At 45.2% G+C, this 17,168-nt stretch overlaps 2 protein-coding genes and 1 pseudogene across 2 annotated transcripts; 1 reads left to right on the top strand and 2 right to left on the bottom strand.

Moving 5' to 3' along the window:
* The first annotated feature begins 6,715 nt into the window (after positions 1–6,715).
* Positions 6,716–10,048, top strand: LOC127755369 (UPF0161 protein At3g09310-like; annotated as a pseudogene).
* Positions 10,049–10,402: 354 nt separating this feature from the next.
* LOC127755890 (scarecrow-like protein 34) lies at positions 10,403–12,378 on the bottom strand. The gene has a single exon (XM_052281502.1). The coding sequence runs from the start codon at positions 12,376–12,378 to the stop codon at positions 10,597–10,599; it is 1,782 nt and encodes a 593-aa protein (XP_052137462.1). The 3' UTR covers positions 10,403–10,596.
* Positions 12,379–14,378: 2,000 nt separating this feature from the next.
* On the bottom strand, positions 14,379–16,198 carry LOC127755889 (scarecrow-like protein 9). The gene has a single exon (XM_052281501.1). The coding sequence runs from the start codon at positions 16,196–16,198 to the stop codon at positions 14,411–14,413; it is 1,788 nt and encodes a 595-aa protein (XP_052137461.1). The 3' UTR covers positions 14,379–14,410.
* Between the last annotated feature and the right edge of the window lie 970 nt (positions 16,199–17,168).

Below are 17,168 nucleotides of genomic sequence, written 5' to 3'. Positions count from 1 at the left end.
ATTTGACTATACATTGCATTGTTTAGTCTCTCCACATGCATGCATGTTATCATGCATTAGCATGTGGGTTTTGTTGGGGGTGATGTGACGACCATGTGACTATCTGTTAATAGTATAAGGACAAATGCAGAAAAAGGCGCTTAGATACTGCAAACTAAAGCATATATAGCAAAAATCAGGGTTCTGACACCATGAATGTTTACGAGGAAAAAAAACTTGCTTAAACTACTTCTGCTGATAGAACATTGATGATACGAAGTTGAACGTTTATTTGATCATGTTAGGTACACACTGCTGGAGAATCGCTTTTTAGTTCTGGTTAGGAACCCTCTATAGTCCCGGTTTCCCAACCAGGACTACAAATCCGGGACTAAAAATATCTATTTTTAGTCCCGGTTGAAATAACCGAGACTAAAAATAGATCTTTAGTCCCGGTTCGTAATACCAACCAGGACTAAAGATATAGTATCTTTAGTCCCGGTTGGTATTACCAACCGGTACAAAAGTTATTTTTTTTCTTTTTTTCTTTTCTAGCGCCAAATATCACATATTTGTGTTCACACGTCACTCATCACATATTGTTCACACATCTCAACATCCCAAATCATCCACAGCAATAACCTAATATTCTCAAACATCCCAAAATCATCCACACATCTCAACATCCCAAATCATCCACAGCAACAACCCAATATCTCAAACATCCCAAATCATCCACAACAACAAATCACAGATCATTCACACATCATTCTCAAATCACGGATCAAATCAACAAACAATTATTCAAATTATTCACACAACGAAAAGGAAAAAAGAAAAAAAATCCATGGAGCTGTCGCTGCGCGGCCTTCCACGCTGGGCCGCCGTCATTCCGGCACGGGCTGGCCGCCGTCGCTCCGGCACGGGCCCGGCCGCCGCTGCTCCAGCACGGGCCCGGCCGCCGCCGCCCCTCCCTGGCACGGCCTAGCCGCGGCCGCCGCCGCCCCTCCTTGGCACGGGCTCGGCCGCGGCCGCCCCTGCTCGGCACAGCCCGGCCGCGGCCGCCGCCGCCGCCCCCACCCAGCATGGGCCCGGCTGCCGCCGCCCCTCCCCGGCACGGGCCCAGCCGCCACCTCGGCTGCTTCTCCCGCAAATCTGAGGAAGAGAAGAGAGGAAAACTTCATCAGATGTGGAAGAGGAAGGGGAGAGGAAGAGATGAGAATGAAATAGGAAGGTGAGGAAGAGATAAGGGAGAGATAAAGAGTGGAGGGGAGGGAGAGATAAGGGTGAGGACCGAGGACTCTGCGCGTGGAGAGAATGATGGAAGAGAGATACGTGGGAAACTGATTTGTAGTCCCAGTTGGTATAAACAACCGGGACTAAAAATCTGATCTTTAGTCCCGGTTGTTTATACCAACCGGGATTAAAAATATTAGGAGACCTGCCACGTCGTGCCAATGAAAAAACCGGGACAAAAGATGATCTTTAATCCCGGTTGGTAACACTAACCGGGACTAAAGATCATTGCACTTTTAAATCGGGACTAAAAATGCTTTTTAGTCCCGGTTTTTTAAGCAACCGGGACTATTGTTGTTTTTGGCAACCGACGAAAGATGGTTTCTCTAGTAGTGACAGTACGTTCTGGCAGAGAAGTGATTTTATTTGATCATGCAAGGGAGGTGACAAAAGTGATCAACCGTTTTCTTGTCCACTTCCCAACACCAAAACTCTTGCATCATATGCATAACCACCATTACACATACAGAATATTACTCCCTCCGTCCCTAAATATTTGACGCCGTTGACTTTTTTAAACATGTTAGATTGTTCGTCTTATTCAAAAACTTTTGTAAAATATATAAAGCTATATGTATATATAAAAGTATATTTAACAATGAATCAAATGATAGGAAAAGAATTAATAATTACTTAATTTTTTAATAAGACGAACGGTCATACATGTTTAAAAAAAGTTAACGGCGTCAAATATTTAAGGATGGAAGGAGTATTAACATATTTTATATTTTAAAATTCCGAAACCCTACTCATGTAGACTCGGTGAAAACAATTGAATACTTTATGTTTATAAAAATGCAAAGATATTATCAATAGTTCAGCATGGCGCTGCTCAGCGGTTCTCTGAATTATCAAAATTTCGTAACATCAATAAATCTGTCTTACCAAAATTGGGGGTTATTGACTTTGATGCATAAATAAATTAACCTAGCCTACCAAATTTTGGCATTTCCCATATTTGATAAGGTTGAGAAGTGTAAGTTGTGTTTAGTTTGTTACTTTTGTTAAGTTTTTGGGAGAGAGAGATTCTAAAATTACCAAACTTTGGTAGTGGAAACAAGTTTTGGTAATTGGTAATGTTAGATTGTTACGTTCCCAAACGTCGGTAAAGTTAAAACTTGGTTGGGTTAATTTTAGCAATAAAATGAACAACCTTTTGATATGAACAATACGGTATTAATGTTAACAAACTTGAGGTACTTTTGATGGTAGTGACAGACCAAATAATAACAAGGAAAAAACCTTAACACTTAGAAACTCGACCAAAAAGATAGTTATCAAGCACATTGTAAATTCGAATATCTTTTTGGAATAAGTCCACTTTGACTCCCACCTTCAATCTAATTCATATCCCTAAATCGTAATACCGGATATCTTAAACTCTCAACTATTGAAACAGTATAACGTGACTCTTTATGCAGTTTTAGAAGGCTGTTTTGTTGACGGCGCTTTGATTCAGTCTAACTAGCTAACTCATCATGTGGACCCACATATCAGTGTCACATTTTTCTTCTTCCTTCCCCTTTCTTCTCTCATTCTTTCTCCCCTCTCCTTTCTGCTACGACAACAGCGGCGGTGTGAAGAGGTCAATCGGCCTAGATAACAGAGTGGGCAGCAAAGAAGCTGGTGCTCAGACGACAGCCATGGTTGACCATCCTCGCCTCCTCACTTGTAGATCTCGGCAAGGGAAACAAGGCGGTGATGAGTGCAGCAAGCCGTGCGATGTCGTGCCTATGGCATCACCGTGGTAGTAGAAAGTAAGAAAGAAGTGGGGAGAAAGAATGAGAGAAAAAGGGGAAGGATGAAGAAAATGTGACACTGACACGTGGGTCCCACCTGATGAGTCAGCCAGTTAGACTGGGTCAAAAGCGCCACATCAGCGAAACAGCCCTCTAAAACCACTTAGGGAGCCAAATTATATCGGTTTCAATAGCTGGGGGCTTAAGATATATGATGTTGCGGTTTAGGGATATAAAATAGATTGGAACTATATATAAGGGAGTTAAAGTGGACTTATTCTTATCTTTTATCATGCATCAGTTTTCCAAAGGTTGGGCCATAAGCTCTTGGCCCAGCCCAGTTCCAAAGAAAAGTAATGCAGAAAAAGTTTGATTGACTCCCTCAAGTATACGTTGAATCTCATTCATATCCCTCAACCGCAAAACCGGGTGTATCAAACCCTCTCCAACTATTAAAACTGTTTAAAATGACTCCTTTGGCAGTTTTTAAGGCGGTTTAAGCTGACGTGGCAGCGCAGTCATCATAAAAAAAATACTCCATCCGTTCCAGAATATAAGAAGTTTTAGAGTTGGGCGCGGTTATTAAGAAAATAGGTTGAAGTGAGTGGTGGAGGGTTGTGATTGGATGAGTAGTGGAGGTATGTGGGAAAAGTGAATGGTGGAGGATTGTGATTGATTAAGGGCTAAAAGTTATTATATTTTAGGGAGGAAGGAGTAAATAATAGGGTGTGGGGCCCATCTGTCATCCCCTATATCTCCATTTCTTTCTCTGCCATCTCCGTAGCTCCCGTATCGATCTTTTTCAGTATTTACGTTGGCCACCAGCATCAGGAAGATGCCTCGGGGTCCATGTGCACCTGCTGCTAGCTGCTTGCATGTCCCATCGCCGCCGGCCGCTCGAGTTCGAATGCATGCCGTCGAAGACAAGGTTCAGCATCAGCCCCCTTGACCCTTGCTTGTACAAGGCCAGGATCGATGGATCACCGGCCATACTCCGGCGAGCTTTGGCTATGCCGGACGATCGAGCTCCTGACATTGACATACTCCATCCGTCCTGTACATATATATCTACGCGATCCAATATCCGCATGCATCAAGCTAGAGATGATCACTGATGCTTATGAGCACGAGGAAGACCGACATGACAGGCAAGGACTGCTTGCTGCAGATGCCACTGGACACGGACCCATAATCCTCGAAGACGCATGAAGAGAGGAGTACGTACGCTCACTAGTTCTAGCCGAGCAGAGAGCATCCGCCATACTGGCGGCATCACCGAACCGCTGAATCGCGCACTACTACAGAATTCGGTTTGCAGCCAAAATCGAACTTTGCATGTTGACGGGCAGCCCACCTACACCCAAAGATTTTGCGAAAATCGGACTTTTGCATACGGCCAGCGCAACCACATGTAAAAATACGATTTTGCGCATGCAAGCGCTTAAGCCGACCTCATGCGACAACAAAAAATCGTGAAAAATATTCCAAAAAGAAAAAACCTAGCCCCGCCACTCCCCACTCCTTCGCCAGCGGCGGCTCCACGCTTGCCAGCCGTCTGAGGTTGAGGCCACCACCACCGAGGTCGTCGTAGCCGCCACCACCAAAGTCGTCGTAGCCATTGCCCTTGCCTGCCGCCACCGAGGTCGCCGCAGCCACTGCCGCTACTCCCGCCGTCAGCCACCGCCACCGCCGCCACTCTCGTTATCGCCTGTGCCAGATCCGCCCCGCCACCACCGGATCCACGTGTGTAGGGGCGGAGCAGTAGCCGGATCCACGCGGGAGGGAGAGGGGGTGCCAGATACGTCAGTGCCACGCCTCCTGCCCGGTGGTGGAGGAGCCTCTTGCCCACTGCAGCAACTCCTGGCCGTAGCCGCTCCCGGCTGCCTCCTTGTTGTCGTCGACAGCCACCCGAGGTCGTCGAGCTGGCCACCGCCTGCTCCCGGCCGCTCGGAGGAGAGGAGAGAAGAGAAAGAAAGAAGGAAGGAGGAGGTGAAAATAGTATCAAGAGAGGAGAGGAGAGGAAGAGAGAGAGGATAGGAGGTGGAAAAAAATTTGAAGTTGCTAAGAGGGAAAAGAAAGAGGAGCGGAGAAAAAAATCTTTGGAGGAGAGGGGATAGTTTCACATGCGGACCACTTAAGAGGCCCGCATATGAAAATAGGCTCATTGCAATCGGTTCCTTAAGAGGCTCACATGCAAAAATAGATTTTTACATGTGGGCGTCTTAAGGAACCGCACGCTAAAATGAAGGTCAATTATTGCAGACGCGACCAATTACAATCCGACTGCAACCTATTGGGGTCCTCGTGTAGAAAATCGTTTCCGTAGTAGTGGAGAATCCAATGGAGAACTTGTCTCTAGGTGTAGGGAAGTGGCCGACCGCTCGTGAGTGTGGGGAATATGAGAATATAATATCGATGCTACCGGAGAGAGGGACACCTTAGCTTGTTCGATGTCATCCAGCTCCCTCGAGTTCCTCCCCCGCCCCCATCCCCTGATGCCGCCCGCTGTTGCGAAGACCAAAGAAGATTGATACGGGGAGAGAGGGGTAGAGGAAGAAGGGAAGAGAGAGGGGATGACATGTGGGCCCCACTTTATATTTTTACTTGATGTGATGACCTGGCTGCCACGTGGATGTCACATCAGTGAAAACCGCTCTGGAAATAGCCAAGGGAGGCGTTTTAAACGATATCAATAGTTAGAGGAGTCAATAAAGCTGGTTTTACGATTGAGGGAGACGAATCAGATCTGGCCTATATTAAGAGACTTTTTCGAACAAATGCTACAATGAGCCTAAACAATCCTGGTGAAAATAGCCATCCAGGAGAGAGGAATGCCAAAACGCCCATCCGGAAGTCGTCGACCATTGTCGTAGTCGTTGTGTATGCAGCTATGGTCGCCCGCGTCAGCCAGGCCACCCGAGCCGCATCGCCCATCCACCCATGCCACATCGCTTCACCCTGCGCCGCCCATCAGCCACACCTCCGGCACCGCCGCGACACCTGAAACAACGAGTGTGGCGGGTTCTATCTTTCTTTCCTTTTCTATTTGGTGAGAAGATAAGGTCAATTCGCTTTCTTTTAGCTATATACTCTATCCGTTTTAGGTTATAAGACGTTTTGACTTTGGTACTGCTTTAAGTTTGACCAAATTTGTAGAAAAAAAGTACTAACATTTTCAACTCAAGACAAATTTATTATGAAAATATATTCAATTATTGATTTGATGAAACTAATTTAGTATTATAAATATTACTATATTTATAAACTTAGTCAAACTTAAAAGAAGTTAAAACGTCTTATAACCTGAAATGGAGGGAGTATGTCTCATGTGATTCTTTCTATGCAGAGGAATATATGGGTAGCTACACTTAAATCGAACAAACATCTGCTTAAAATCACTGCAAATATATAGCTCTTCAAAAAATTGATAGAAATATATGGGTAGTTGGAAAATATATTATATAGTATATTACTCCTTCTATTTTTAAATATTCGACGCCGTTAACTTTTTTAAACATGTTTGACCATTTGTCTTATTAAAAAATTTAAGTAATTATTAATTCTTTTTCTATTATTTAATTTATTGTTAAATATACTTTCATCTATACATATAGTTTTATATATTTCATAAAAGTTTTTAAATAAGACGAACGGTCAAATATATGTCGAAGGAGTAGCAAATAGCTAGGGACGTTCGATCTTATCCAGTTCAGTCACTCCTCTTTTGAAAAAAAAAAATCAGAGAGAAGAAGAAATCTGTGAAAAATCTCCGACCACCGGACATCGGGGGCATGGCCGCCTCCGCCCTTCTCTCGCCTGTGCGGCCTCTCGCCGGAACCACACGTGAGTCTCCCTCCCCCTCTCGCTCCTAGCCGACTCGGGGAGGAATGCATCGATCACTGGGTGTGGCGCCGGCGCCGGCGCCGCCGCCGTGGGCTGGGGCTTGTGGTAGTCGAGGTTGCGTAGGGTCCGGGGAGATATGGGGCAGCACGGGGAGGCGGCGGGTCTGTAGGGAGGCGCGGGGGTACTGGAGTTGGCGGGCGGCATAGGCGGGAGCAGCTGCCTTCTTCTGATTTCTGAACAAGTAGCTAGAGATCAAACTAGATCCATCCATCCGGCGAGCCAGCCAACGCATGCATATGTATGATAACTTGGTCTTTGATCTAGTAATATCCATGTTGTCTAATTAGCTATCCACTACTCCATATTTAACCAACTGACAATGGAATTAGCTTGTAGTACAAGATGATGCATGGGAAGAACAGAAGAATTCAGTGAGCGAGCTAATTGTTATATCTACCGGACTACCCCTATATACTCGTCTTTGCTACCTTATTGGCCAATTGTGTCTAGCAGTATGCACACACATGCACGTTGCTGATTAATTTGGTTTATTACTTTGTGAAGCAACACTGACAATCCGTCAGTTGCAATAGATGCCTGTAAACATTAATTGGGACGTTGCTGACCTGCTTATATATATGTAGGAAATTGTAGTTGATGATCTATCTAGTGCCATATAATTTCACTGTGTTTAAACAACTTTGTGTGTTCTTTCATCATTATGCCTCATCTTTTTTGTTCTCCTCCGCTACCCTCTCTGTTTGTGTATTCCTGCATTCCTTGCATCAACAGACTGGAGTTCTCCCACCTCTTTATTTTTCTTGGTTTTTCATTTATAGTTTCCTTCGGTGTTCCCTACCAAAACAAGAGAAGGATCCCAACGATGCGGGTCTACTGAGCTGCTGATGAAGGTTAGTCTAATGGTAACTGGAGATTGGCAAATTGTAGGAGCGGTCAAATGTTTTATTTTACAGTTTTTTTATTCTTGAGTGAAATTTCTTATACCCAGGCTCAGATCTTGAGGTGGTTATAAACTTTTGATGTATCTTACATGAGGGACTACTATTTCAATTCTTTTTTTTAATAAGTAGAAGTATTTATGTCCTTTCTAGGCTGTACATTGCACACCACATTTACTTTCAAGGTACAATAGTGTGTCTAAGTTTTGAGCTTTCACACACTGCGAATGGCTGTGCATAATGCCTGCAAAATGTGCTGCAGAAGTTCATAATGAGTCATCACAGAACTCAGTTTAGCAAAATGTACATAGGCTACATGGAATATTATGGCGCAAATTTCCCAATCCATGTATCTCGTACTTAAGTAAAGGACTAAGTCTAAGCAATTCATTGTGGGATTAGGAGATTGCAGATTGGGCTTTATTTTAATGGAAGACAAACTTGTGTTTTTTTTCTGAGTAAAACTATAGAACTGATTGATATGAGTGCATTTTGTGCTTTATTTGATTTTAAGAAGAGGAAGTCAATGACTTGGGAGTCAACGTGGCACTATCCATGCTAAAATTTTACAAAAGTAAGTTCATTCTTACTGTTTTCATCTTGTATTTATGTGCAGCAATCATTGGCCTTGCGCCCTTGCCTTTTGATATCAACTATATCTCTATAGCTTGCTCTCCTTTATGTGAACAGGAGAAATATCGCCCTTACTACCCTCAAGCTGCCGTTATGTGCCAACTTGCAGCCAGTACTCTATGCAAGCATACAAAAAATACGGCGTTGCAAAGGGTACAATCTTGACAGCTTGGCGTCTATGCCATTGTAATCCTCTTGGTATGTAGGTTTTTCGTTGGTTCATAGTTCTTTTGATTTCTTTGACAGTCGCAGTCTGCACCTGCATCATATCATATCTATTAAATTTCTTTTCCAACAAACAGGTGGTCATGGTTATGATCCCCCAAGGTGGTTTGGTGAGGAAGAGTTACCAAAGCAATGATGGCCTGGTAATTACTAGAGAACGTGCATGCATGCCCTATGGTCATTTTGCATACAATTCTGTGTGATATGAGACAGTGTAGTTCCAGGATCTTTTAAGCAAATGCCACATAGAAAAGATGACAAAAATGCTGCCACAGTGTTATATCTACACTATGTTTTCTAAGAGAATTTTTTTATAATCATCAAATTCCATCCCTATTCAACTTGCGTGTCAGCGGCTTTATATTTGTTTGCTTTCTACCTATTTTCTGCACATTAGCATCAACACTCACTAGACTCAACACCCAACTGGCCTGTTGCTTTCTAAACCCTGTAAACAACCTGCCAGTGAAATAGTCATACACTAATTGATGTCACATGTTGACCTATTCTTTATCCCCTTCCTCTTTGTTTCTTCTTTAATTTTCAGGTGTTAGATTATATATTCGCAAGGATTCCATTGCATATTGTTTACCGATGCAACTGTCGCAAGCAAGGGTGTTCAGGAGTTCTACTGCACCTGACAAGGGGAACTTATTTGTTTACAGTAGTATCGACTCATGCCATGTTGAGAAGGTGATCAGATGTTCAGAATTTCTATGAGGAGGATTGTTATGATAACTGGTAAATGACTTTCTACTATGAACTTGGAAACCACGTCCTTAGTAACAATTGTGCTGGTTTATCAGTACCGCTGAGGAATTGTATTCCCAGGAATCCTGTTGTATTAGCACAAGAATAGTATAGAATTTTCATCTGATAGGCTAGGAGCAGTGATGCCTTGTGGTACTGATGCCTTGGCTCTTCCATTCCTCAATGTTTCTTTGATCCTTAACAATCTGCAAATCTTGGTTTTGGAGCCACTTCTTCCCTCGTCCTATCAAAAGAAACAATGATCATTAGATATAATTTGATGGGAGAACAGAGGACTCTATTGCATTGATACAAGGCAGCAGCCAAAACTACACCAGTCTTATCTGATTGAATGATGTAGCTGAGGACCATGTAACATAGTGAATGATGCAGCCTGTGACCTGGGTATTGTATATGCTCATAATGCAAAGGCAATTTGCAAATTCAATCCATGCTGTTTGACAGATAAATATGTGCAGATGTCAAATCTTTGTAAAAAGGGCAGGTGCAAGGCAACTTAACAACTTCACCCTGAACTATGTTACTGTACTCAGTCAATTCTTCAAGTTGAAAGGACTCAACACATAATGTCTGTAGACTGCAGTCTGTAGAGGCAAAATCCAGGCAAGTGCAGAATAGAACCATAATATGCAGCAACACTATTCCAGTATTATTCATTTTTCTAATTTGCATTTTCTTGTGGTGCTCTTGGTAAGGCCGAAGAAGACGGAAAAGGATGGAGGCATCAATTCCTTCAACCCATTCATACCCAACAATTTTCCTGGTGATTGATAGCATGGTGGTGTTTTAATTTTGCTGAGAACAGGGTTTGATGTTTTCCATGCTTGGCTTGGATACATCACCCACCTTCTCCTCCTTTTTGGCATATTATACAGCTGATGGCTCTTACAAGGAAAAATAAACAGGCCATGTTGCAACTGGAGCAATCAAAGTACTAGAAGTACGTGTAAGTATTACTCTAGGTGTCCATGCTCTACATGTTGACAATACTAACACGTTTATAATTAAAGAAACTTGCCTGGCTGTTAAAATGCAAATCACTGTAGCATTCTGTGCACACAAGAAGAGTGATGCACTTTTCATGTCCAAAGATAAGTCTACTAACTTGCATTTTTTATGCAGAAAAAGAAGAAAAGAAAGAAACCAAACAGTCATCCGGAGGAAGTGTCTTGTGATTGGCGCACCCATGCGGAGTGAGCAAAGAGGATTCGTCCCATCCATCCCTGCAGCAGCCACTGCCCGTCCTCTCCCAGCAGAAAGTCCTTGTGGTGGTACTTGTTCACCTCGTCCCTGATTGTATCAACGATATCTGGTCTCAGTTTCAGCTGCTGCATGCCTGCACGGTGGTTCCTGGCCTGCCACTGTTTGTACTTCTCAGGGCGCTCCACCAGGTCTGCACCCTCACAGGCGATGGCGTTGAGGGCGTAAGGCCCCAGAAGGTTCTGCTCCAGCGCCAGCCGCAGCCCACTATCCCTTGGGGTGGTCGCGTCCAGTATGTCAAACAGAGCCGAGTAATACAAGAGCACTGCACGGAAGCGTGACAGGAAGGAGGCACCATAGCTATCATTGGTGATGCCTTGGATGAACACGTCTGGCTGCATCTTGCTGATGTTACGGAGGGCAACATCCCTGGGGTTTGGCCCGTCGCTGAAGACGCTCTCGTCCATCAGAGCACTGAAACTCAAGAGGTCATTCACCACAAGCACCTCATCAGGCTCGATGTGCAGGTCCTCGGCACCAACTGTCTCCCACTTTGCTGCTGCAACAGCTTGGAATCTGAATGGCACACGAAACTCATTGGCACAGCTGCTCAGGCAATGCCCTGCCTCCTCAATACGCTGAAATGGACGAAACGCCGGCTGGAGGATGTCAACGATGGTGATCCTCACCTCCGGCGGCCCGTCTTCCCTGCTTCCCAGCCGGCGGAGCAGGTCTGGCCAGTGCAGCCCACAGCGCGGGCCGTAATCAACTATGTGCAGCCTCTTCTTCCCTTGCACAGCTTGCATGATTGTCATGGCAGCAAACATGAGTGCCACCTTCGTGAAGCAGCAGGCTGCCATGTAGAGCTTGTACACCTTGAGGTACTCGACCAACGACATGCGCATCTGATTCTGATACAGATGCTTCCCTTTGCCAGCTAGCCGTGCCTCAAGCCCCTTGGCGAAGTAGTGAGCCACTCGCTGCATGGCGTCGCCTGTTGCCAAAGCGTGCTGCTTGATCTTCTTCAGCAGCTCGCCTGCAGATTGCTGGTTGTCTGTCGCCGTGGCCTGTGCACACTGGATCAGCAGCAACCGTAAGTCCACCACCTTGCTACTACTGCCTTTCTTGTCCTTCTTGTTGATCTTCTTCTCTGCCTCATTGTCCATGTCGATACGCAGCTTCTCCATGTCTTTGATGCATGTCTCGTGTGCGTGCAGCATCAGTTCGGCCAGCAACTCGCGAGCACCAGCCTCCTGTGTCCCTGCAATCGTCAAGGCAGCTAATTTACTGCTCCTCCCCAGTTCCTCCTCCAGCTGCTGCTCGTCCCTGTCATGGTTTTTCTTCTTTCGTCCCCTACAATGACCATCACTTGATACTTGATCCACCGTCTCCAGCGTTCTGAAGCTGTTGTTTCTGGGCAACAACTTGCTGGCCTCTCCCATGCCCTTCGAGAACGCCCTAACCACTTCACTGCCCGGCAACATATTGTTGGCCTCCTCTGTGCTGCCCCTGTTGACACACTGCAAGTTGGTGATAGCAGCAGAAGAACCCATCTCATCCTCCATGAGCATACGAGAGACGTAGGAGAGAAGTTGGTTGTCCAATGATGAGGGATCTGTGCCATCACTGTTGGAGAGGGGTGTTGCGGGGAGGTCAAAGAAGACAGGTGGTGGGGATGGTGCTTCGTTCTCCTTGAGGAGGGCCTCCCAAAAGAAATCCTCTGGGTTGGCCATGCTGATAATCATTCAATGGTGGTAGCCTTTGCTCTTGCTCGCCATATCATGAGACAGCAGCAAATACCCTGTCTATAACTCCAACCTAGTGTGTGATGATTCCAATAACCTAGTACAAACAGGACATGGAAATGAAGATGACTCCAAGATTGCTTTGAGAATGCAGACAAGGTAATAATATACGTCCTTTGTTTTTATTTTTCTTTACCTGTTCAACATGACTATCCTTGGAAAACATTAATTTTAGAACATGAAAAAAAATACTTGTTACTCCGTATCAACACACTGTTAAATATATATGTTTTTTCTGCATGGGAATACAAAGTTATTATATGTATATTTTTTTGAAGGGGATATATCCGCCATTGTAGAGGGAATGCTGACAGGGAGAACTGGACTAGTCATGTGCTACCCATGTTGAGTGGGCAAAGAGGATGCGGCCCTTCCAGCCCTGAAGAAGCCACTATTGATCCTCCTCAATGACAAAATCTGTGGTAGTGGTTCTTGACCATCATAACTTTCTCCCTGTTCAAGGGCAGCTGCCTCAACCCGAATTAAATTTGAAAATATATTGTTTCATTTATTTTTCCCCAAAAATATCCGAGATGCAATATTTTTTTGGCACAAATATACCGTCGATATCACTGAACCGTCGCGCAAAAATGACGAGGGCATGACGACGTGGACGGTCTCGCACGGTGTCATGAGGTGATGGAGCAAGACCGCTTTGTGTCACGCGGATGGCCAAACAGCGAGACCGACATTCAAATTGATTAATTTGTTTACAATAGTATCGACTCATGCCATGTTGAGAAGGTGATCAGATGTTCAGAATTTCTACTAGGAGGATTGTTGTGATAACTGGTAATTGACTTTCTACTATGAACTTGGAAACCATGTCTTTACTAACAATTGTGCTGGTTTATCAGTACCGCTGAGGAATTGTATACCCTGGAATCCTGTTGTATTAGCACAATAATAGTATAGAATTTTAATCTGATAGGCTAGGAGCACTGGTACCTTGTGGTACTGATGGCTTGGCCCTTCCATTCCTCAATGTTTCTTTGATCCTTAACAATCTGCAAATCTTGGTTTTGGAGCCACTTCTTCCCTTGTCCTATCTAAAGAAGCAATGATCATTAAATATAATTTGATGGAGAACAGAGGACTCTATTGCATTGATACAAGGAAGCAGCCAAAACTACACCAGTCTTATCTGATTGAATGATGTAGCTGAGGACCATGTAACATAGTGAATGATGTAGCCTGTGACCTGGGTATTGTATATTCTCATAATGCAAAGGCAATTTGCAAATTCAATCCATGCTGTTTGACAGATAAATATGTGCAGATGTCAAATCATTGTAAAAAGGGCAGGTGCAAGGAAACTTAACAACTTCACCCTGAACTATGTTACTGTTCTCAGTCAATTCTTCAAGTTGAAAGGACTCAACACATAATGTCTGTAGACTGCAGTCTGTAGAGGCAAAATCCAGGCAAGTGCAGAATACAACCATAATATGCAGCAGCACTATTCCAGTATTATTCATTTTTCTAATTTGCATTTTCTTGTGATGCTCTTGGTAAGGCCGAAGAGGACGGAAAAGGATGGAGGCATCAATTCCTTCAACCCATTCATACCCAACAATTTTCCTGGTGATTGATAGCATGGTGGTGTTTTAGTTTTGCTGAGAACAGGGTTTGATGTTTTCCATGCTTGGCTTGGATTCATTACCCACCTTCTCCTCCTTGTTGGCGTATTATACGGCTGATGGCTGTTACAAGGAAAATAAACAGGCCATGTTGCAACTGGAGCAATCAAAGTACTTCTAGTACTGGTAAGTATTACTCTAGGTGTCCTTGCTCTACATGTTGACAATACTAGCACGTTCATAATTAAAGAAACTTGCCAGGCTGCTAAAATGCAAATCGCTGTAACATTCTGTGCACACGATGCACTTTTCATGTCCAAAGATAAGTCTACTAACTTGCATTTTTTATGCAGAAAAAGAAGAAAAGAAAAAAAAACCAGTCATCCGGAGGAATTGTCTTGTTGTTGTGGCACCCATGCGGAGTGAGCAAAGAGGACTCGCCCCATCCATCCCTGCAGCAGCCACTGCCCGTCCTCTCCCAGCAGAAAGTCCTTGTGGTGGTACTTGTTCACCTCTTCCCTGATTGTATCAACGATATCTGGTCTCAGTTTCAGCTGCTGCATGCCTGCACGGTGGTTCCTGGCCTGCCACTGTCTGTACTTCTCAGGGCGCTCCACCAGGTCTGCACCCTCACAGGCGATGGCGTTGAGGGCATAAGGCCCCAGAACGTTCTGCTCCAGCGCCAGCCGCAGCCCACTCTCCCTTGGGGTGGTGGCGTCCAGCATGTCAAACAGAGCCGAGTAATACAAGAGCGCTCCACGAAAGCGTGACAGGAAGGAGGCACCATAGCTACCATTGATGATGCCTTGGATGAACACGTCTGGCTGCATCTTGCTGATGTTACGGAGGGCAACATCCCTGGGGTTTGGCCCATCGCAGAAGACACTCTCGTCCATCAGAGCACTGAAACTCCAGAGGTCATTCACCACAAGCACCTCATCAGGCTCGATGTGCAGGTCCTCGGCACCAACCGTCTCCCACTTTGCTGCTACAACAGCTTGGAATCTGAATGGCACGCGGAACTCATTGGCACAGCTGCTCAGGCAATGCCCTGCCGCCTCAATACGCTGAAATGGACGAAACCCAGGCTGGGGGATGTCAACGATGGTGATCCTCACCTCTGGCGGCCCGTCTTCCCTGCTCCCCAGCCGGCGGAACAGGTCTGGCCAGTGCAGCCCACAGCGTATGCCATAATCAACTATGTGCAGCCTCTTCTTCCCTTGCACAGCTTGCATGATTGTCATGGCAGCAAACATGAGCGCCACCTTCTTGAAGCAGCAGGCTGCCATGTAGAGCTTGTACACCTTGAGGTACTCCACCAACGACATGCGCACATGATTCTGATACAGATGCTTCCCGCTGCCAGCTAGCCGTGCCTCAAGCCCCTTGGCGAAGTAGTGAGCCACTCGCTGCATGGCGTCGCCTGTCGCCAAAGCGTGCTGCTTGATCTTCTTCAGCAGCTCGCCTGCAGATTGCTGGTTGTCTGTCGCCATGGCCTGTGCACACTGGATCAGCAGCATCCGTAAGTCCACCACCTTGCTACTACTGCCTTTCTTGCCCTTCTTTTTGATGGTCTTATCTGCCTCATTGTCCATGTCGATGCGCAGCTTCTCCATGTCTTTGATGCATGTCTCGTGCGAGTGCAGCATCAGTTCGTCCAGCAACTCGCGAGCACCAGCCTCCTCCGTCCCTGCATTCGTCATGGCAGCTAATTTACTGCTCCTCCCCAGTTCCTCCTCCAGCTGCTGCTCATCCCTGTCATGGTTTTTCTTCTTTCCTCCCCTACAATGACCATGACTTGATACTTGATCCACCGTCTCCAGCATTCTGAAGCTGTTGTTTCTAGGCAGCAACTTGCTGGCCTCTTCCATGCCCTTCAAGAACGCCCTAACCACTTCACTGCCCGGCAACATATTGTTGGCCTCCTCTGTGCTGCCCCCGTTGACACACTGCAAGTTGGTGACAGCAGCAGAAGAACCCATCTCATCCTCCATGAGCATACGAGAGACGTAGGAGAGAAGTTGGTTGTCCAACAATGACGAGGGATCTGTACTGCCATCACTGTTGGCGAGGGGTGTTGGGGGGAGTTCAAAGAAGACAGGTGATGGGGATGGTGCTTCGTTCTCCTTGAGGAGGGCCTCCCAAAAGAAATCCTCTGGGTTGGCCATGCTGATAATCATTCAATGGTGGTAGCCTTTGCTCTTGCTCGTCATATCATGAGGCAGGAGCAAATACCCTGTCCATAACTCCAACCTAATGTGTGATGATTCCAATAACCTAGTACAAATAGGACATGGAAATGGAGATTACTCCAAGGTTGCTTTGAGAATGCAGACAAGGTAATAATATACGTCCTTCGTTTTTATTTTTCTTTACCTGTTCAACATGACTATCCTTGGAAACATTAATTTTAGAACATGAAAAAAAAAATACTTGTTACCCCGTATCAACACACAGTTAAATATATATGTTTTTTTTTTTGCATGGGAATACAAAGTTATTATATGTATTTTTTTTGAAGGGGATATATCCGCCATTGTAGAGGGAATGCTGACAGCGAGAACTGGACTAGTCATGTGCAACCCATGTTGAGTGGGCAAAGAGGATGCGGCTCTTCCAGCCCTGAAGAAGCCACTATTGATCCTCCTCAATGACAAAATCCTTGTGGTAGTGTTTCTTAACCATCATAATTTCCTCCCTGTTCTAGGGCAGCTGCCTCAAGCCAAATTAAATTTGAAAATATACTGTTCCATTTAATTTTTCCCCAAAAATATCTGAGATGCAATAATTTTTTGGCACAAATATACCGTCGATATCACTGAATCGTCGTGCAAAAATGACGAGGGCATGACGACGTGGACAGTCTCGCACGGTGTCATGTGGCGACGGAGCAAGACTGCTCTGTATCACGTGGATGGATGGCCAAACAGCGAGACCGACATTCTAATTGATTAATTAGTTGATTAGTGATTAATTAATTATTAATCACTTATTATTGTTAATTAATCGCTAATCGGATAATTAATCTATTTCCAAAACGTTGTTGCTGTTTTGCCGTGCGAGACCGCTCGGTCTCACACCCGCGCCATGTGAGCCCGAGCAGTCTTGCGCCGTCGCTGTTCAAGACCATCCGTGTTG

Source organism: Oryza glaberrima, chromosome 11 (genome assembly GCF_000147395.1).
Source record: "Oryza glaberrima chromosome 11, OglaRS2, whole genome shotgun sequence".
Lineage (NCBI taxonomy): Eukaryota > Viridiplantae > Streptophyta > Magnoliopsida > Poales > Poaceae > Oryza > Oryza glaberrima.
Note: the sequence above shows the minus strand (reverse complement) of the source record. Positions and strands in the feature narration are given on the sequence as shown.